Genomic DNA, 20,314 nt, shown 5'->3' with positions numbered 1-20,314 from the left:
AAATATGAGCTTGTCCCATTCCAGTATGTATAAGAAAAACAAGGGGTTACTTTGTTGCAGCTTAACATGAGGCAGGTCTTTCTGTGAAGAGATGCAGCATGTTAGTTTAACAGATAAGTGATCCAGGTCTCGGTGCCAAACCTAAACAAATTCCATTTCAGACAGCTCACCTCTACAACTTGTCTCTATCTTTGTTTCTATCTCGACCGCAGTCACTTGAAGTTTAGGGAAGGGCTCAAGGAGATTCAATTCATATTTGTGGTTACTGGGATTTATAAAGCCTCGCGTTTCATCTAAGCGAAAACATCATCAGCTCTTCAGCATTGTTGGTGGTTAGTTGAGCAAGTAATAATTATGTTTAAATAAATATTTATATTTCATATTTATATAATGATTTCATATTTAGTTAAATTTGTGAGTACTGTCAAAATGCTATTCAGTTGAAAGTCAAAATATGTAGAGCGGATTTTCACATTTTAAAATTAAAGCTTTTGAAACTGATAGATGAACTTTAATGCACAAATTAGGATTTAAATCTTAAAGGTGCCATAGAGTGGAAAACTGTATTTACCTTGGCATAGTTGAATAATAAGAGTTCTGTACATGGAAATGACATACCGTGAGCCTCAAACACCATTGTTTCCTCCTTCTTATGTAAATCAAGTGAATAAAAAAGACCACTGAAAAACAGGCAAATCAGAACGTAACAGTTGGGATCACTAATAGTTACGCCCCCAACATTTGCATATACACGCCCATGTTCTAGGCCAGCCGCCAGCCAAACCATCAGAAGTTCTGCAGGTATTGTGAAGAAACAAGTGAGGACAACAGCGAAAATGGCAGATCATGGAAATAAATGTAATGATCCTGGCTGTGCAGGGGATGTGAAGTGCAGGGATGGGTTGGTGTCTGTATTCAGAAAGGCATGGAAAGAAAATAACGCGAGCCACTAAAGGGACATGGTTAGCTCCTTGATAGCTGGGATTGCGAATCTCGAAAGTGAAAGTAAAAAGCGATTGTACATTTGAAAGTACGCAGTTTCAGTGCCCTGCATATTAGCGGCTCCCTGATGCCCGCATTTTATACACAGTATAATTACCCGACGATATAACTGTGATAGAAAGTATTTAAATATATATTTTCCTCCCTGTGTTTCCTTCCTGCTGTGTGAGCTACTGAAATGAGTCCACTGTGAAACAGCCAATCAGAGCAGAGCTCAACATTATTATTCATGACCCTCCAAATAAGCCAGTAACAGACCATTTAATTCTAGGGAGAAATCCTAGGGTTGTAAATGCACATGTAAAACCGTTTCTGGAGAATATTTGCCCTTACCTAAGCAATTTACCTTCTATGTAGATATCAGAGAACAATTTAAAATATTGTATCAATGCATTCTATGGCACCTTTAATGACGGGTGAGATATAGAATCATTTTGATAGTCTAAATGAAATTTTAAGGATCATTGTATGATTGCTACTTTATAAATGTATCTGAGTAACAGCAGATTACTTCATTGGTGCTTTGTAGGGGTGTGATGTACAGGAGTAATTTTTCATCACACTCCTGCAAACAGTGTGTTCTTTCAACTAGACAGCCATCTTAAACCATTTTTATATAAAATTCTGAAAGCTACTATTGACAAAGTAGCTCAAATTGTAGAACCACCAAAAAAAGGGGGAGATGTCATTGGTTTGGCTGATCATTGCTGAAGTCATTCCAGCGTGGGATTTAGAGGGTTCAAACTGTTGCCAAATAGAATGAGTTATATCACAGATTGCATATTTGATAACCTCTTTCTGAGTTAGAAATCTACCTCTCAGAAATGAACTTCAGGCTCTGAGAGCTTATTGAATAGAAGAAGCAAGCAATGTTTCCATTGAAAGCCACTGTATGTGTTTAAAGAGTTGCAAAAAGGAACCCACAGTATAATGCAATGTCTCGGGCCTCTCATTTTTAGGTGAACTGTAACGTTGTGCTCATGGAAACTTGTTGAGAGAGATCAATTTAGAAAGGCTGTTTATTTTTCACAGACCCTACTGGGCAAAATTGACGTAGCACCTGAGAGAACTACTGAGAAGGAGTAATTAAGCAAAGAGTAAAATCCTCATGAGAAAATTTGACTGACTGTGTTTGGCATGAGGTAGTGCTGCATGCCACACAAGAGACCCATTCCTTTACTGCTGTGGTGCAACCTGCCTTGATGTCTGGCACCATTTAATAGCATCTTTAGACATAATTTTCCTGTGAGGGTTTGTAAGCAGAAATTATGACTCATTGGATTTCGTTACATAGCTACAATGCGCTGCACTCAATGCCAACGGGAGAATGATCTCTGGATTAAATATCTGATAAATCACACAGTTAGAACTTCTCTCAGTGACTCATCAAATATAAAAATGGGAGTAGCATACCTTTTTTATGCATCCGCTCTGACGTGTACACTAACTAAACCTAATATTATGGCAGTTTTTTCATGTGTGCATTATATCCGGAATACTTCAAGCTATACAGAAATATGAAGAAAAAGAAAAAAACCAACAACACGCATGTCATCATTTCTGTGTTTTTATTCAGCAGGTCAGTGAGAACCAGAGAGTGGACCCTCTTGGATCATGGATGGATTTTGTGAAGAGACCTGTGGGCAACTTTCCCGGAAAATGCCGAAAGCGAAAACGACCACTGGTGCGGAAAATCTTTACAATCACATATTATCAAATGTCAAACACATAATCAACAGTAGCACATGAGACAGAGCTGAAACTGTGGCAAGGAGAGGAATTTTCATTCACCCGGAATGTACAGAAAAATTCTTATAAATCAAGATAAAATGTGGAATTTAAGAATGCTGAGAATTTACTCACCCTCAGGCCATGTAAGATATAGTTGAGTTTGTATCTTCATCAAAATAGATTTGGAGAACATAAACATTTAACATTACAGTATATCATCACATGCTCACCAATGGATCCTCTGCAGTGAATGTAAGAAACAAATCCATCAAGGCAATTTTTTTTTTTTTTTTTACATAAAACCATCACTTCTGACCCAAATAGAGTTCATAGTCCATAATAATGCTTCCTTCAGTGATAAAGTTCATTTAAGTTTACATATTTGTTTATAACTGTTTTGGACTGTTTTTGCTTGTAAACAGTGCTTGATCTGTGCATATTTCTCTCCTGATTCAGACGAGATTACTTTTTTCACTAGAGAAAGCTATATTAAGGATAGAGGACTCAAATTTTAGTCAGAAGAAACTGTTAAAGATCAATTTGTTGATTACAAACACAGCTTTTTACTTCAGTGGAGTGGTTTGGATTACATGTGGTTTATTGTGATGTTTTTATCAGCTGTTTGAACTCTCATTCTGACGGCACCCATTCACTGCATAGGAGCATCATTTGGTGAGCAAGTGATATAATGTTTCATTTCTCCAAATCTGTTTTTGACGAAGAAAAAATTCACCTTCATCTTGGATGGCCTGAGGGTGAGTCAATTTTCAGCAAATTATCATTTTTGTTAATTATTTCTTTAAGGTTTTTTTTCCAGTCATGATGTGCCAACTTTTTTTAAACACATTCTGGCCAAGCACCTACTACAGTGATGTTTTTCAGCAATGTGCATGTATTTTTGTATTTTAGTACATTTAGCCAACACTTGCTGAAACTTCAGGTGCAATATACGAACTAGAAAGCACCATTGCATATGTATTGCACTTCAAAAAAAGTTGAGTGTCTAAGAATGAACTTTTAATGTATAATTTATCTCTACCAGAGAATTTGTAATATATTGCATCACACATTCCACATTTCAAGTTGTAACACGTCATTACGTAAAGTGAGATGCTCTTTTGAGCATTAGAAGAAATTTGAATCTTGATTAAATTGATTTGAAATTCTATAACAGTTATATTTCTTTGCCTATCAGCCTGGTCCCCCGGGCCCTCCTGGACCTCCAGGGCCTCAGGGACCCCCAGGATCCCCTGGGGCAGAGGTCACTCAAGAGGTCCTGCTGCGAGAGTTCAAAGAAATGATCAAAGGTGAGGACCCACAATCCCAGTGATGGACATTTTCTATCATCATCAAGGTGCTATCATGAAGATGGGCTGGACATTTTGAGAGATACAGTGATGAGGTGTCTTTAAGTGCATACAGCGATGTGTCTACTTGTGATCTGCTTGAACAGAGGCCACAGAGAGGCGAGCAGCAGTGGACAGGCCCAACGAACCCAGTCAGCTGCCCACGGCTCTGATAACCCTAGAGAGTATGACCTCCTACAGGAGAATCGAGGAAGCCTTCCACTGCAAACTCAAAGGCCCTGTCGTTGTGGACAAAAAGACTCTGGCTGAACTGCAGAACTTTCAGACAGTAAGTGCAGACAGTAAATATATCTGTCTTATATCATAATGGAATATCTATCCATCATAATGGATCTAATACACAAAACCAAACCAAAACAAAAAACATATCTTTGGTGACATATTTCATTTATTTATTTTTGCATAATATTTCTGACAAATGTATCTTTAATTACACATTGTTATATGAAAAACAAATCATTCATTAAAACGTTTATTTTGGGAATCGGAAAACAGCGCTGTATATGTAATATTAAAAGTTAAAAAAAATCAAACTCATGCAATGATTTTGGCTTTTTATTGATGGATATTTTGTCTCAATCACAGCAAGAGTTTTAGCCTTTTTGCTTTGACAAACAATGCAGGCAAAAATACAGTTTTTACATTTTAAATAGCTTTATACTACGGGGCAGTTGAATGCTTGAATCTGATTGTCTGACTAACGTTCTAAGGTGTGCAATTATTTTCAGGGAAACACATGGTGAGCGTAGTTCTTGACCGCATTACATGTCCATATCACTTCGCCAAATGATTTCAGTCATTTCAAAGGTCCTTACAGCATACAACAGAAAAATAGTCAAAACCCACAACGACACTGGAAAAACAAATAAATATAGTAAACTTTCCGTTTTATTATGTATGGAAATCACATACTCTATTTCTCCCGCTCTTTCCCTTACAGATGCAGTTTGGACACGGAAACATGCATGTTAATGTTGCTAGTACTACTCTGACGCCTTTATCAGTAAAATAGTTTAGCAACTTAAAAGCTACATGACATTTCTCACAAGCAAGGTAACAACAGCGCTGTTCTTTAAGAAAATGAACTTCAAGTTGCAGAGTCGTGGCTGCATCACCACCTCGGGTGTGCATTATTTTCTAATAATTTAACGGCCCGTCGTCAATTATTCCTTACTTGCACTGTAAAAAGTGATAAGTTGACTTAACTTAAAAAAATTGAGGAAACCCGTTGCCTTAAAATTATTAAGTAACTAATAATTTTTTTTAAAAAGTTAAGCGAACTTGATAATTCACTTATTTTGTAAAATTATTATTTACTTAAAAATTTTAAGTCCACGGGTTTCCTCAATTTTTTTAAGTTAAGTCAACTCATCACTTTTTACAGTGTGACCAGTGACCCTCTTTAATCATCCATTTGACATTGATGTCTTTTGTTATTGTTAAGCTATTGTTTTTAAAAGTTATTGTGTTTATAGCTTATGGTCAAATAATACAATCAGTCACAATTAGGCCTATATCTAGACTTTTCTACTTGTGCTGCATGTTAAGCACATTATTGTTAACAGCCCAGCAAAAACAAAGGAAACACTGCATATAAAACTGGGTAACAGCAAATTCACATTAATGCTAATTCAAATGAGCATTCCAGCTACTTAGAAGCACAGTCATTTACAGTAAATGATACAGCTTCCAAAGCGAACATGTGATCGTCTCGTTGCGGCAGTGGGATCGGCTTTTGCCAGAATGTAAGAAACTCCAGGCTGTTGCAAATAATTTCAGATTGGCTTATTTTGTCTTGGTTCCATTTGGCTTCTTCATGGTGACAGTTTTACACAATATTAAATACCATTTAGAAACGCTTCCAACCTGTGTGGGTGTGTTCAAAGCGAAGTGTGTAATTTCTCCATCACCAAACAGAATTACAAAATCAATCGGCCAGTCAGACAGATACTGTAACTCCACCCCAATCAGCTTTAGAGACACAGCTGCGTTAAGGCCACCTGTGATTGTAACCTCCTGATTGACTCTTGACATGAACATTAGTGACAAGACATTGGATTGGCCGAATGTTTACTCAGCCAATCAAGAAGGGCCTAATCCACCCTCCTCCTAAAAAATATATCCTTTTTCAAATGTGCTACATTGCTGTCTTGGTGGTGTACAAAAGGTACTCTGTCTGAGGTTTTGGACGAGTGAGTGGTGTGTATAAAAATAGACACCATTTGAAACAGTGCTGTTTCAAGGAAGAGCTTTACCCTGTGGCATTCTGATCAGCCAAGGACACACACCGAAAACCCATGTTTTAGCTGCGTCTTTTAGTCACGGAAAAAACTGCGACTGATTAATGTGGACAAGATTTAATCTAAGCTCCTATGAGCAATTTAATTCTGCTGATCACTGAGGATGTATGATTCTTACTTTCCGTATTAAAGAAATTATGATCATATAGCCTTTCAAATCTGTCAAATGGATGAAATAACGGTTGTAAATGTCAATGCAAAGCTTTATTCATCCAATGAAGAAATAGATGTCAAATAAAATTACGCTCTTCTCACATATCTGTTGGGATCTGACATGTATATGAAAGGCATTCATTGTATGTGTTCGAAGCTGACAGCACAAAAATGGCAGAACCGAACAGTGTTTAGCACACTAATCGGAGGACTCATTATAAAAGCGTCTGAGTCTGGAGCTCTTGGTGGGTTCTGGAGGCGTAATGCAGAATAATGTGGTCTGGCATGGCTGCAGCGTGCAGTTATGATCAAAAACAGAATCGGAGGATTCTTGGCAGATGTCTACATATTTCTAACCATTTAATGGTTATGTGCTCCCAAACTGAGCCCTAAAACTGGTTTATTTTCGAATGCTGTATGCAGAATGCTTGATTTGCATGTGCGTTTATTAGGGTGTGGAGAGCAAGAATTCTGCTGAAAAACCTATTCTTGAGATGCTTGGAATGCTCAGCAATTTACAAAGTATGATTTTCAGATAGAGATTGAGTGAAGGGTGTTGATCAATGGTTATTAGGTGTGTTCATTGTAGGCCCTCTATAATTCTCACCTGTTTCATACCTTCAGCCTCCTGCCAAAGGTGCCTTCCTCAGAGGGACGGGGATGGATCAGTCCACTGGCCGATTTACAGCTCCTGTAACTGGAATTTATCAGTTCTCTGCCAACGTTCATATTGGTAAGGAAAGGCTGAAGGGTTCACCTCACCAGTAACAAACGTTCTGTCTTTTGTTTTCTTACACTTTTTCAGTCTTAGACATGAGGTTTGGAGGTATGATAATGATTAGCGGAATCAAACCCATGTTCAAACATGGGTACAATGGGTTCAAAAATGTACACAATTTACAGTGATTTTTAAAGTAAAATTGTATATGGATGGTACACAATTTACAGTCAAAAGAGTAATAGAATATATTATTATTAATACTATTATATGTAATTATATATATATATATATATATATATATATATATATATATGTTATTATTATTGTAAAAAATAGTATTACAATCTAAAATTTCTATTTCAGTATATTTTAAAATGAAATTTATTCCTGTCTCAGCAAAGCTGAATTTTCAACATCATTACTCCAGTCTTCTGTCTCACATGATCTTTCAGAAATCATTCTAATATGCTGATTTGGTCTTTAATTTTTTTTTTTTTAATTATTATCATCAGTGCTGAAAACTCTTGTGCTGTTGAATAGTTTTGTGGAAACCGTGTTACATTTTATTTCAGGATTCTTTGATAATTAGAAAGTTCAAAAGAACAGTTTACTTGGAAAACATACAAAATGTTTGTAACATTATAAATGTCTTTACTGTCACTTCAGATCAATTTAATGCATTCTTCCTAAAAAAATATTAATTAAAAATGCTTACTGACTCCAAACCTTTGAATGTGATGGATATGTAGATTTTTTTTTAAATTAAAAAATGCTTTGGATAAAATTATCTGTAGAGAGATTAATTGAAAATGCAGTTTCTCTGCTATAAATACAAATGCATGGAGTACAAATTAATATTTCAATGTCAACTCTATCAGGAGATGCCATCATGTAATGGATGTGTTTCAGACTTGGCACTTTCGCAACAGATGGATTGCATTCCCCTGTAACTTACATTCCAACCGTGCTGCATTTGTTTGCTGAGATTGAGGGTGTCTTGCACAATCTTGCATGTTTAAAAAGCTAAAAAATTTGTGCCGTGCTTGGAAGCGCACAACCATACTTTTTTTTTGTTTGTTTTTATTGGTTGATGCTCTGAAGAGGGGGTACAGTGATCCTTCATCCGTTCCTTTCAGACATGATGCTTATGTGGAGTTACACTGAAATAAGCCCCAGGGACTCTGAATGCAAAACTCTTCTAAGCTGTGGCGCCGCCATGCAGCTCCGGGAAAAGGAATTGGCTCTTTGCAGTAGACTGTGGCAGAAAATCAACATCCCCAAACAAATTCACAAATCCACTGCAGACTTATAGAACAGACCAATATTTAGACGCAACTGGAGGTCAAACATGACTGACTGTGGCATCGTGTGCTTCACATACAAAGCTCTGTCAAACAACATTTCAACAGCCTTTACTCTTCATACAACAGTTTGTAGTGCATGTCTGAAACGTATTCTCAGGAAATCTAAGTTTTTTGTACTTTGTGTACTTTCGTGCAGACCACACTGAGGTGAAGAAAAGTAAGAACCAGCTGAGAGCCAGAGACAATGTCCGAGTTTTGATCTGCATTGAATCACTCTGCCACAGATATACGTAAGTTTGCTTTATCTCACATTAAAGGGATTGTTCACCCAAAAATAAAGATTATTTCAGAATTTATTAAGCCTTATGCCATTCCAAAACCGTATGAAGTTCTTTCTTCTGTGAAACATAAAAGGAACATTTTACCTTTTTTTTATTTTTTATATACTAGCTTTCATGCCATTGCAAACAAGCTTAAAGGGACAGTTCACCCAAAATGAAATTCTGTCATCATTTACTCACCCTCATGTTGTTCAAAACCTACTGTATATAAGTTTCTGTCTTCTGTTGAACACAATTTTGGTAACCAAACAGCTTCTGGTCTCCACTGACTTCCATAGTATTTTTTTTTCTTCCCATACTATGGAAGTCAATGGTTACCAGCAACTATTTAAATTTTGGGGTGAACTATCTCTTTAAATAGACACAAAATATAAGTATCATAAACTGGGTTCATACAACTACATTATACTATTTTACAAGTCTGTGGAGCTCATAAGGGGAAATTGTGATAGAAAATAAAAAAATAAATGTAATGCTTTTACGTTCCCCAGAAACTGTGTTCACTCGCAAAAATAATGTGAGGCGGGAGGAAAAACTATATTTCAGTGCTTTTGTGAGCAAATGCAAAGTTTCTCTGGGTAATGCAATACTTTTGAAGAGAATGTTACTCAGGGATCGCAAACATTTTGCGAGCAAATCCAAAAGCTTTCAAATACATTTTTCCTCCCATCTCATATTTTTTTCTCCAACAATGTCCATTTAGGGGCTCCGGACAAGTCCTATAAAGTCACACAATAGATTTGTGTGATAAGCAGACTAAAATTTAAATTATTATTTACTGAAAACCTCTTGAGAGAAGTAGTGATGTTTGATTCGTGAATGAATCATTCAAACTATATAATTAAAGTGCTAGAATTTTAGTGTGTTTCCAACTGGCCACACAGAGTTTCTTGTGATTTTCGTTGATTTCAGGTCTTTCTGTCAGACTTAGTGTCAGTTCTGTTAGCAGAACCATCCAGGAGAAAATCTGACACCAGCAATTTTGCTAGAAAAGTTATTATGATTACATTATGTATAATTTACCCTCAAGTAGTCTATTTATTAACATTCGATTTTGGACCCGTTGTCCACAGACCACATCCACATCAATATAAATTCATGACTCAGACTCTAAGGAATACATCGCTTATGATGAAAATTAGTATTTTTCTTGAGCTCCTTTTTACATTCAGAGCATGTGGTTTTTATTTCAGTGGCTTAAGCGTGTGAGTGCATGTCATAAAAATCCTTTTTCACAAATCAAACAAAAATGAATTTACTTAAAAGAAAAGAGAAAAACAAACTACTAGGGGTACATGAGGTGGGGAAGAGGGAATGGGGGTGGCAGATCAGCCTGGAAGCGCTCTTTTGCTCTAAGTCAGTAACGCATGGGCTGTAAAGCATGTTGTCTGTTCTAGCTTGTGTGGAACCAGCAAGGCATTTCCTGTGTTAAAGTGGAGCAGGCCTTTAAAAAATGTCCTCTCACCTTCAGTCTGGTCCTTGTCACCTTAGTAACCTTTACCGCCACCTTTGACTCGTGGGCTCCCTGTTGGTCTTAGCAACAGTACTGAAGGGTAATTCCTCAAATTTATTGCTGCAAAGTGCTGATAGAGACCTTTAAAGGAAAATTATTCATTTGTAGGAATGTACTTTTATGTATAACAAAACAAAGTGATCTTTCTTTGAATAACCTTAACACTGTGCCATGATTTCACTAAGTAAAAATTAATTATAATGGAATTATTTTACAGTTATACTACTTTATCTTTTGCTGAAATAAAAAAAATAAAAAAAATAAAATACATTTTAATTGAATTGAATTGAATTGAATTAAGTTGAGTAGAGTAGAGGGGTCTAACCAATGCTTTGCTTCCATATCTTGGATAGGGGAATTTGTGAACTTTCACATAACTTCTATGCAACAGAACATATCACTAAGAATCTAATCTCTACTGACTGTATTGATTTTGTATTGACTTGTGAATTCTACAAATCAATAATTTGTTCACAAATATTTTCTGTACCGTAATAGATCCTTGGAAATGATTGTTGGCCTTGAGAGTAACAGCAAGATATTTACAGTATCTGTCCATGGACTGCTGGAACTTCAGGTAAGAATTAGTTAAACACACTCCGCTCAGTTTAATGCAATTTTACTTTTATGTAGTTGTATGTATCCTTATCATACAAATCTGGTGTTTCTGCTGCTAAGATAAAACAAAAAAACAAAAACAAAACACTGATTAAAATCTTAACTTAAAACGAATCACAATGTTTCTGTTCTTATTGTAAGTGATTCATCGGTGCATGTTTTTATTATTTAAAAAAGAGTTAACTTAGTTCGTAGTGGATAATGTTAACCAATATCTAAATAGATATTTTTGTAAACGTTACATTTAGTCTGGATCAATTCTGGTATGAAGCACACAGTTTTCATTATCCAAAAATCTCGCTGAATAACCTGTTTCGTAAAGGGGTCATGAACTGTATTTTGACATATTAGTGATCATTGTACAAAAACATCCTGTAAGTTTCAGAATTTAAAACTCTCTCATTAGTGTAAAAACAGCTTATATTGAAACCAGTCTGCCAAAACTACAAGTTGTCTTGAATGTAATAGTGTGGATAAACACTGCCTCTGCAGAAGTAGATCAACGCCTGCTTCCACATCACTGCCTGTTTAGCCCCGCCCACCGATTCGCGCACGTTGTAGGTAAATGACAAGAGCTGCAAACGCAGGTCTACACGGATACCAAATCATAAACTTTATTTGATGAACTTTATTTTTAATGAAGTGCCAGAGAACTTGGTCAGTAAGAACTTGGTCCTTTGTTCACTTCATTTTACCGCGGATTTGTTTTGCAAACAAGGCATAATTTGATTTTCAGAATGACTGAATCTAAAAGACGGTGCTGTGCTGACTAAGTGTGATGAACTGTTTTCATTACGTGATCACTATTGCTTTGTCTTCTTACAGATCGTTTGATATGTACTGAGTATTTATGCATTTTTTTTACCTAAATAACATCAGTGTCCATCTGTGAAGAATTTAGGCTGTCAAACATTCACAACTATTAGCCAATCATAGCAGTGGGCGTTTACTTCCAAGTCTACAGTCCGCCACGACTATTCAAACAGAGTGTTCTGATGAGGGGGTCAAAACAGGATAGAAAATAGCCTATTACTTCTAAATTATGATGTTTTTTGATGTAAAAATCTTGATAACATTATAAGTGGACCTCAGAGAACAGTACAAAAAAATAAAAATAAATAATAAAAGTCAGATCATGACCTCTTTAAATACATAAAATGAAGTAAAATGTGTTGCAGATTGACATCGACTTTAAATAATGTGATGTTTTCTGTCTCACAGGCCGGGCAGTATACCTCCATATTCGTGGACAATGCAGCTGGAGCATCGATCACAATACAGAATGGTTCAGATTTCATGGGCATGTTGTTGGGGGTATAACCTTGTTTTACAGCCAGACTATATCTGGCAGGCCACATAAGACTGCATAGCTCCTCTTTGGACTATCATCCAGCACCATATATCCTCATGAGACAATATGTGACTGCTACAAAGCTCTCGGCTTGCTCATGGACGAGACATGGACATATTAAAACCCACAAAGCAGAGACAGTTGGATGCAAAACTGAAAGACTTTACTGAGGACAGTCGATCCACATCTGCCTCTCTCATGTGCCGTCTACAATGAGGCTTTTACCTCTTCAGAAAGATCAGTTCTCACTGTTTCCACTCAACATGTCCTATTTTGTGATTTATAGATGTATACAAAGAGATTTTTGTATTTTGACATTGTGTTGTTTTGCCCTTCCTCCTAATTAATAGTGTTTATACAGAATGTTTATATACACAGTTTGTTTTCTATGGTGAGAGGTTTTATACAATACAAGAGCTAAACTATTTTGAATTTATCTTGAAGGAATATTTCACCTCGAAATGAAAAATGTTTAAAATTTCTCACCCTCAGGCCATCCAAGATGGGTTTCTTTTTCACTGAAACAGATTTGTAGAAATTTAGCATTATGTCACTTGCAATGGATCCTCTGCAGTGAATGGGTGCCATCAGAATGAGAGTCCAAACAGCTGATAAAACCTAATCCATCATTAAAATTGCTAATGGTAAATTTATCAAAATCTAATTCAATGAAGAAAAAACTCATCTTGGATGGCAAGAGAAATTTCTACATTTTCTCATTTGTGTGTGAACTATTCCTTTAAGGATTTTGAGATCTTTTGGAGGTGTCACACAAAATGCTCACCTCCTCTTGTGCATACATGCCTGTATTTTTAAATATAACAAGCTAGTTTTATTTACTATGCAGCTCAGAAAAGCATGTTGTAGTGACTTGATTATTGATAAAAGAACAGATTTTCCATTATACTTGGCCAAAAGAAGGAAACAGCCAAATACAAGAAAAGAAACGAGATGAATGACTCAGTCTATTTTTACGTCCAACAGCTAACAGTCCCAAACAATAGCTTTTATCAAGGAGTGTGTGTGAATGTGTGTTTGGAAAGCTACTGCCATGATCGATTAGACATGTTAGAGTCCTGCTGAGTTCTCATTTTGTTTACTGCAAAGCCAAATACGTCATCTGAATGCTCTGTTTTTCACGTCTCCATGGAAGTTTATTCTTGCTTTCTTTCAGATGTGTTGCTTTTCTTCATTTTCCCCCAAACGTCGTCTTTGTTATAAACTTCAGTAAATATCAAAATTAAAATGCACATATATATTAGCATATGCACAATTTTCCATACAGATTATTTATGTTTAAATGTATCTGCCAATTAAAACAGATTTATTTTTTTAATTGGCTTCTAGCCTTCCAGTAGATCTCAATACAAGTGAAAATAATGTAAGCAAACCTGCTTAAATATACAGTATTTGCTTGTATTGTGGTGTAATGGAAATGAAACTATATTCAATAAATGTAAAATTTATCTATTCACCTGGGCAAGCTTGCGGTTGACTCGAAATGACTTTTATGAGCTTTGAAATCTTGCTAACGTTCGTAATTCTCTGCTCAATAAAGCAGGCAGGACGTACTCCCGGTGCCGCACGATGAAGCTCATGGAAAATATTCTTTGGTGCGGTAGTGTGGAAAATGCTTCTTTGCATCATTTGCATTGTAAATAATCCAGGATACCTCAAATACCTTGGCAAACAAGAGCGCGTCTGACAGACTGATGGTGGTACAGTATGCCACCTGGGCACACTAGAGACCCATCTATGAAATCCAATCATTTGAGTGTCATTTAGATTGTATAGATAAATAATGTTTTTTTTCCCTACAAGACCTGTGGTTTCGCAGAAGCCACTGCGCCTTCAAGCCTCATCTTCAATCAATAGGCCTTTTCGTTTTTCTTTTCTACTTACACTCTCAGAAAAGATGGTACAAAAAAGTAGTTATCTGACGTGTACATATTAGTACCTAAAAGGTACTACCTCCCAAGTGGTTTTTGAGAACCAAAACTGTTCAAAACAAAGTTCTGAAGGATGCTGTTAATTCTCTGGTGAAGTTCTTTTATTATAAGCCAATACCACAGCTTTGTAATACAAAGCATTGTGGTTACATTATCAGTCGTCTGTAAAACCGTCTGCTGCAGTGTTATTTTAGTATTATTTATACTATTAATATTTTTAATGGGCTACTATTGTTATATTTTCAGTTCTAATTTTAGTTACTGTTACATGCTTTTTTTCATTTGTTTTAGGTTTTTTATATTTCTAAATAGTTTTAATTTATTTTTATTTCAGTTGTAGTTTCTGTTTTATTTCAGTTAGTAATTTCAGTACTTAAACTTATTTTAATTAGTTGCAAAGGCAAGATCTAAAAATTTCGGCTAAAACTTACAATAAGGTTTCATTTGTTAACTACATTAGTTAACATGAACTAACAATGAACAATACTTCATCAGCATTTATTAATCTTAGCTAATGTTAATCTCAACATTTACTAATACATTTAAGATCAAAAGTTGTGTTTACATCAGTTAATGCACTATGAACTAACATGACCACTGACATTTTAAAGGAGATGCCCCTTTATACGTAATATAAGTCTCAGGTGTCCCCAGAAGCGTGAAGTTTCTGCTCAAAAAACCACATAGATCATTTATTATATTATTTTGAAAATGCCTATTTTAATGGAAGAACATTCACGCTGTTTTTGTGCATGTCTCTTTAAATGCAAATGAGCTGCTGCTCCCCACCCCCTTTTCCAGAATAGTTGGTTTTCTTTTAACATTTTCTGGGTTGGTAGATGCACCGGTGACCTGATTATAGCACCTAAACAGGAAAAAGTCAGATTTTCATGATATGTCACTCTAAGTAACTAACAAAAGTTAATATATACTGTTCAAATATATTTCTCTTTCTCTCATGCTCGTTAATGCATTAATATGTTAACGAATAAGACCTTAGTGTTAAAGTTTTTAGTTTACAATTTTCTCAAATATTTATATTTTATTTTTAGTTATAAAAGAATAAACCATTTCTATTTTATAACTAAGAAAGTTTTTTTTTAGTAGTTTTAGTGTAGGTTAATGATAACAACACTGTTCTGTTGTAACAGTTTAATGACACTTAGTTCTGAGTATGTACGTGTGCATACATGACTGGATTCTGTACGAGTTTACTATGCACCGTCAGAAAGCATGTATGTTGGTAATTGATTTAACAACAGATTTTCCATAATGCTTGGCCAACAGAATAGAAAATCCAGCAAATAGGTGATGATGATTCTTTCTATTTTTGTGTCCAGGTCTGCAACAGTTTTGCAACAGCTTGATTAAATTAAGCCCTTATTATGTGAAAAATGTACACATAAAAGACTCCCAACACTTGTGACAATTTTGCACCACTTTTCTTTGCACTTAGGGATAATAATTGAAACCTGAATGCTAGTTACACAGTGTCTGCAGGTAATATCTTTCAGCTGTTATCATTATCAGCATGGACCCGCACAGTAGCCGCAGCACATCTTAACCATCCCACATTCATTTCGATACAGTTACTACACAGAAACAGACTGTATTTTGCAAGCTTAAGTTCATTAATCTGTATTTGGAGGATAAATTTCAAGGACTTCCCCTGCCATTATGATATATACTGGAGATAAACATCATATCACAATGGGCTCGAAACAAAAGAATGAGCTCTAAAAGTGAATAAGATAAGTTGACATTTGGAAAAGTGTCTAATAATTACTGTTGCTTTTTGGGTGATCCCAATTTAAATGAAGCTTTCCTATTATGTGTAAATATTATAGAACACATCAATAAAAACCCATGTAAGGCCTTCACATTTTATACTACAGCTTTTTGAACAAGGCTGTTTAATATGTGTGAGTTATGTTCTAGACAAGATTTCTAGACATTACTTTTTCAGTCAAATGTTTGAAAACATAGACAGCTAAACTCCTTCACAATTTAGTTGTAGATTTATACTGTGGTTATTGGAACATGTGGTTTTAAAAACTAACTATGCTTTGCCTGGCATAAAAACTCTTGGCTGAAGGGCTGCATGGACATTTTCTTAAAATAACATTAATTGGAGCACAGAAACATGTGGTTAAGGACACTAATGTTGCCGTGCACTTTTAAAGAGAACTAATCAAGTCTTTTAACTCTTTTATGAGCTGTTAGAATCGACTGAGAAGAAACAGTGGAAATGTGAGTGTGCCACAAAACTGAATACAAAAAATAGACAAGATGTCCCAGTGATTTTTATAACTGATCTTAACAGATATCAGCTTCTTTCTTTTTGTTAAATAAGGCTCACAAAAGTTCCTTGAAAAACTTTTTAATTTACATTTTTACTACTTTTGAAATGCCTTTTTATGTGTATGTTTTATTACTTATTTTTCTATTACATACACTGTAAAAAGTGATAAGTTGACTTAACTTAAAAAAATTGAGGAAGCCCGTTGCCTTAAAATTTTTAAGTAAATGATAATTAAAATTTATTATTATGTACTGAATAATTTTAAGGCAACCGGTTTCCTAAATTTTTTTTAAGTTGTCAACTTTCACTTTTTACAGTGTAAGGTTATACATTTAAGACTGTAATACATTTGTAACCCTGGACCACAAAACCAGTCTTAAGTCGCTGGGGTATATTTGTAGCAATAGCCAAACATACATTGTGTGGCTCAAAAAAATCGATTTTTCTTTTATGCCAAAAATCATTAGAATAATAAGTAAAGATCATGTTCCATGAAGATATTTTGTAAATTTCTTACTGTAAATGTCAAAACTTGTCAAGTTTACTAAAAGTAATATGCATTGCTAAGAACTTAATTTGGACAACTTTAAAGGCGATTTTCTCAATATTTAGATTTTTTTTGCGCCCTCAGATTCCAGATTTTCAAATAGTTGTATCTCGGCCAAATATTGTCTGATCCTAACAAACCATACATCAAACATTGACACTCAAGACTTTTTTTTTGTGGTCCAGGGTCACATTTAAGACTGCAACTAAAAAAATAAACATAAACCAGTTAAACAATTATATGAAAATGATTTATTTACATTTTCTGCCCTATAGTTATTTCTACCACACTGAATGATCATGAATTTTTTTTTTTTTTTCAAAAGCCAGTGAATAGTGTGAGATCGAATTTATTTAGTAATTTTATACCAAAAATATAATATAATTTCCACCACTGTCAAACAATACATCAGTACTGTGTATATATACTATCAAACACAATTTATCAATTGAGATTTTCAGGTGAAAAAAAAAAGTTATTTGGTGAGGCATGTATGTTCACTGATAGACACTGTTAGAGAACAAATATGACTTTTATGAATTTTATAGCCATGAAATAGCTGCAACATTGGCCAACATCATTCATTAAGTGTTCTGTTTAAATCTTTGTCTTTGTATTCAGTGGTTTTGTATTAATGTGTAATTTGGCAGCGGCCCTTAGCCTCTTTTTATAAAATTTTAAAAATGTAGGTCTTATTCACAGAGGACTTAGTTCTTGCATATTGCCATTAATAATTCTCAAATAGTAGGAGGACTATCACTGCAAAGGCTTTGTCTTTTTATTGTTATGTTGTTGTTTTAAATATGTTTAATGACAGCTATGTGAGCATGCTTCGACTCATTCACCATCCCAATGTGGAGCGCTCGGAGCCTGCCAAGGCAGTTGCGAAACCACCTTGCACCACAAACTCTCTGACAGGAATTTCCCATTGCCCCATTATCAGCATCAGACAAGCTGAGTGATCCCAATTACCTCTTGCCCAAATGCTAAGAGCAACTTTTTTTTTTTTTTTTTCAGAGAGGAGAGTGAACGTTTATGAATGGTTCCATTGTGAATGTGAAGTTTCCTTGTTCACTGAGCACTGTATAAACAATCACAGCGTATGGCTGTAGCCTATATGTTTTAATTAATAGATTCCTCATCCTCAACAAGAGGACAGGTAGGAAGATAACAGCACAGACGTGCAGGGATTGACTCCAGAGATAAAATGAGGCACCGTTAGATGCTTAACAGTCTTCCTATTCACAAATCTATGCCTTCATTGTTGCACTGTAAAAAACAAAAATGTTCCTTCATAAGATAATAACAGCAGCTTTTTCAAATCTATTGAGAAGATTTCAAATATAGGCCTTTAAAAAAATATATTCTGAATTTAATATATATTAAAGTTCTGACTGCACTACACTGCACTTACACTACACTGTTCAAAAGTTTGGGGTTTGTAAGATTTTAAGGCTGCATACAGTAATTTGCTAAATATTATTTCATGTTATTACATCTATCTATCTATCTATCTATCTATCTATCTATCTATCTATCTATCTATCTATCTATCTATCTATCTATCTATCTATCTATCTATCTATCTATCTGTCTGTCTGTCTGTCTGTCTGTCTGTCTGTCTGTCTGTCTGTCTGTCTGTCTGTCTGTATATCTATCTATCTATCTGTCTATCTGCTGTCTGTCTGTCTATATATAATGTAGAATTATTTGATGAATAGACAATATTAAAGAAAATAGAAATCTTTAGTAAAATTATAAGTCTTTCCTGCCACTTTACTGATGTAATGCAACATTGCTGAAGAAAAGTATTACTTTTTGTAATCTAAAATCTTACTGACCCAAAACTTTTGAACTGTAGTGTCATTTTAAATATAATTGAATTTTCTGAGATTTCTGTATTGAAGAAAATCTTCTTTCTATACTGGGAAGATTGCTCTTTACTGACACTAATAAAACCATAAAACCTTTGTTCAAAATATGAAATATTATTTAAAGTAATACAGCCACCTTTCACAACATAACTGTATGTGGGCTATTTAAATGGTCTTTTTCATAAAACTACAATGAAACAGCAAAAAATTGAAAAAAAAAAAGTAAGGAATATGACAAGCCATTGTTTAAGGAAAGCATTAAGGAAATGATAACATTATAACTGACCCGATAACATAAAAATTTTAATGGCTGTATACAGTTACTGCATATGAAATGCATGTGACAACTTATGAACTTGCTCTAAGAACATAATTTTTGGTAAAAACTACTTTTGTAATATAGCTGAACCACCAAGTCCCAGTGTGGTTTTATTGTTCATTTCTTTCCCCAACAGCTATTACACAGTGTTTTTTTTTGTTTTTTCTGACGGATTGAATTCACAAAAAATATTTAAGATAGTTGTGAAACCAACTCCACAGAGAAAACAAGCATTTGTGCTTGTACTGACACCAAACCTTATTGTTAAGATATATTGTAGCCCATGTGAGAACTAGCCCCGGCATTTCCTACACTACTACAGCATATGTACCACATGACCAAACCCTGAAGTGAGACACAAAAAGTGTTTCTGGACATTATACAAGACCATCGCAGTGGACGTTTGGAATGAGCCATAGTTCTCTACTATTGCTCCAAATTTCCTATTTGTCAGCATTTCCAAACAAGGCCACCTGTAGAGAGCAGAGCAGACAGAGAGACTCTCTCCCTGGGCGACGCTGAGTCCCTGTATATTATGTTTTGTGCATGCTTCAGATTTTTTCATGGCAACCCGAGTTACTCTAAACAGCTCTGCGCAGCCCCAGCCCCACTGATACCAGTCGCCACCAAACACACCGGTCACCATGGCAGCGGCTCGATCCTGTCTCGTTTCGGTCTATTGGGTGAAAGATTGGATGAGGTCAAAGAAAACTGCCTAAAACTGTCTAAGACATTTTCCTGGGATATTTCAAGTTGCACATTGTGAAATTTGTCAGAAAAGCACTCTTTTTGTTTATTATCGCTATTAGCATTATTATTTGTCCGCCTGTCTCTAAGTCCCCACCTGGCAACATAGTTTCTTTCTTTTCTTTTATCCCACTCTCTTTTTAACCCCACTTGTATTTGTGGTGTTCTGGATTAT

General features: G+C 35.2%; 1 protein-coding gene across 6 annotated transcripts in view; it reads left to right on the top strand.

The window, feature by feature from the left end:
- The window catches only part of c1qtnf12 (C1q and TNF related 12), a 40,243-nt gene extending 26,892 nt beyond the window's left edge, over window positions 1-13,351 (top strand). For 4 of the 6 annotated variants that reach the window (XM_058763479.1, XM_058763477.1, XM_058763480.1 and 1 more), the window contains 7 exons: window positions 2,579-2,686; window positions 3,929-4,040; window positions 4,187-4,368; window positions 7,178-7,286; window positions 8,775-8,868; window positions 10,931-11,009; window positions 12,272-13,351. In XM_058763479.1, coding sequence (XP_058619462.1) covers window positions 2,579-2,686; window positions 3,929-4,040; window positions 4,187-4,368; window positions 7,178-7,286; window positions 8,775-8,868; window positions 10,931-11,009; window positions 12,272-12,370 — 783 coding nt within the window. In that variant the 3' untranslated portion in view covers window positions 12,371-13,351. Of the gene's footprint in view, window positions 1-2,578; window positions 2,687-3,928; window positions 4,041-4,186; window positions 4,369-7,177; window positions 7,287-8,410; window positions 8,869-10,930; window positions 11,010-12,271 lie in introns of those variants that run through there. The other 2 variants (XM_058763481.1, XR_009268841.1) reach the window with 2 other exon arrangements.
- Window positions 13,352-20,314: the final 6,963 nt, after the last annotated feature.

Source organism: Onychostoma macrolepis, chromosome 23 (assembly GCF_012432095.1).
Source record: "Onychostoma macrolepis isolate SWU-2019 chromosome 23, ASM1243209v1, whole genome shotgun sequence".
NCBI classification, from domain to species: Eukaryota; Metazoa; Chordata; class Actinopteri; order Cypriniformes; family Cyprinidae; genus Onychostoma; species Onychostoma macrolepis.
The sequence above is the reverse complement of the archived record's forward strand: the minus strand, read 5'-3'. Positions and strand labels throughout refer to the sequence as shown.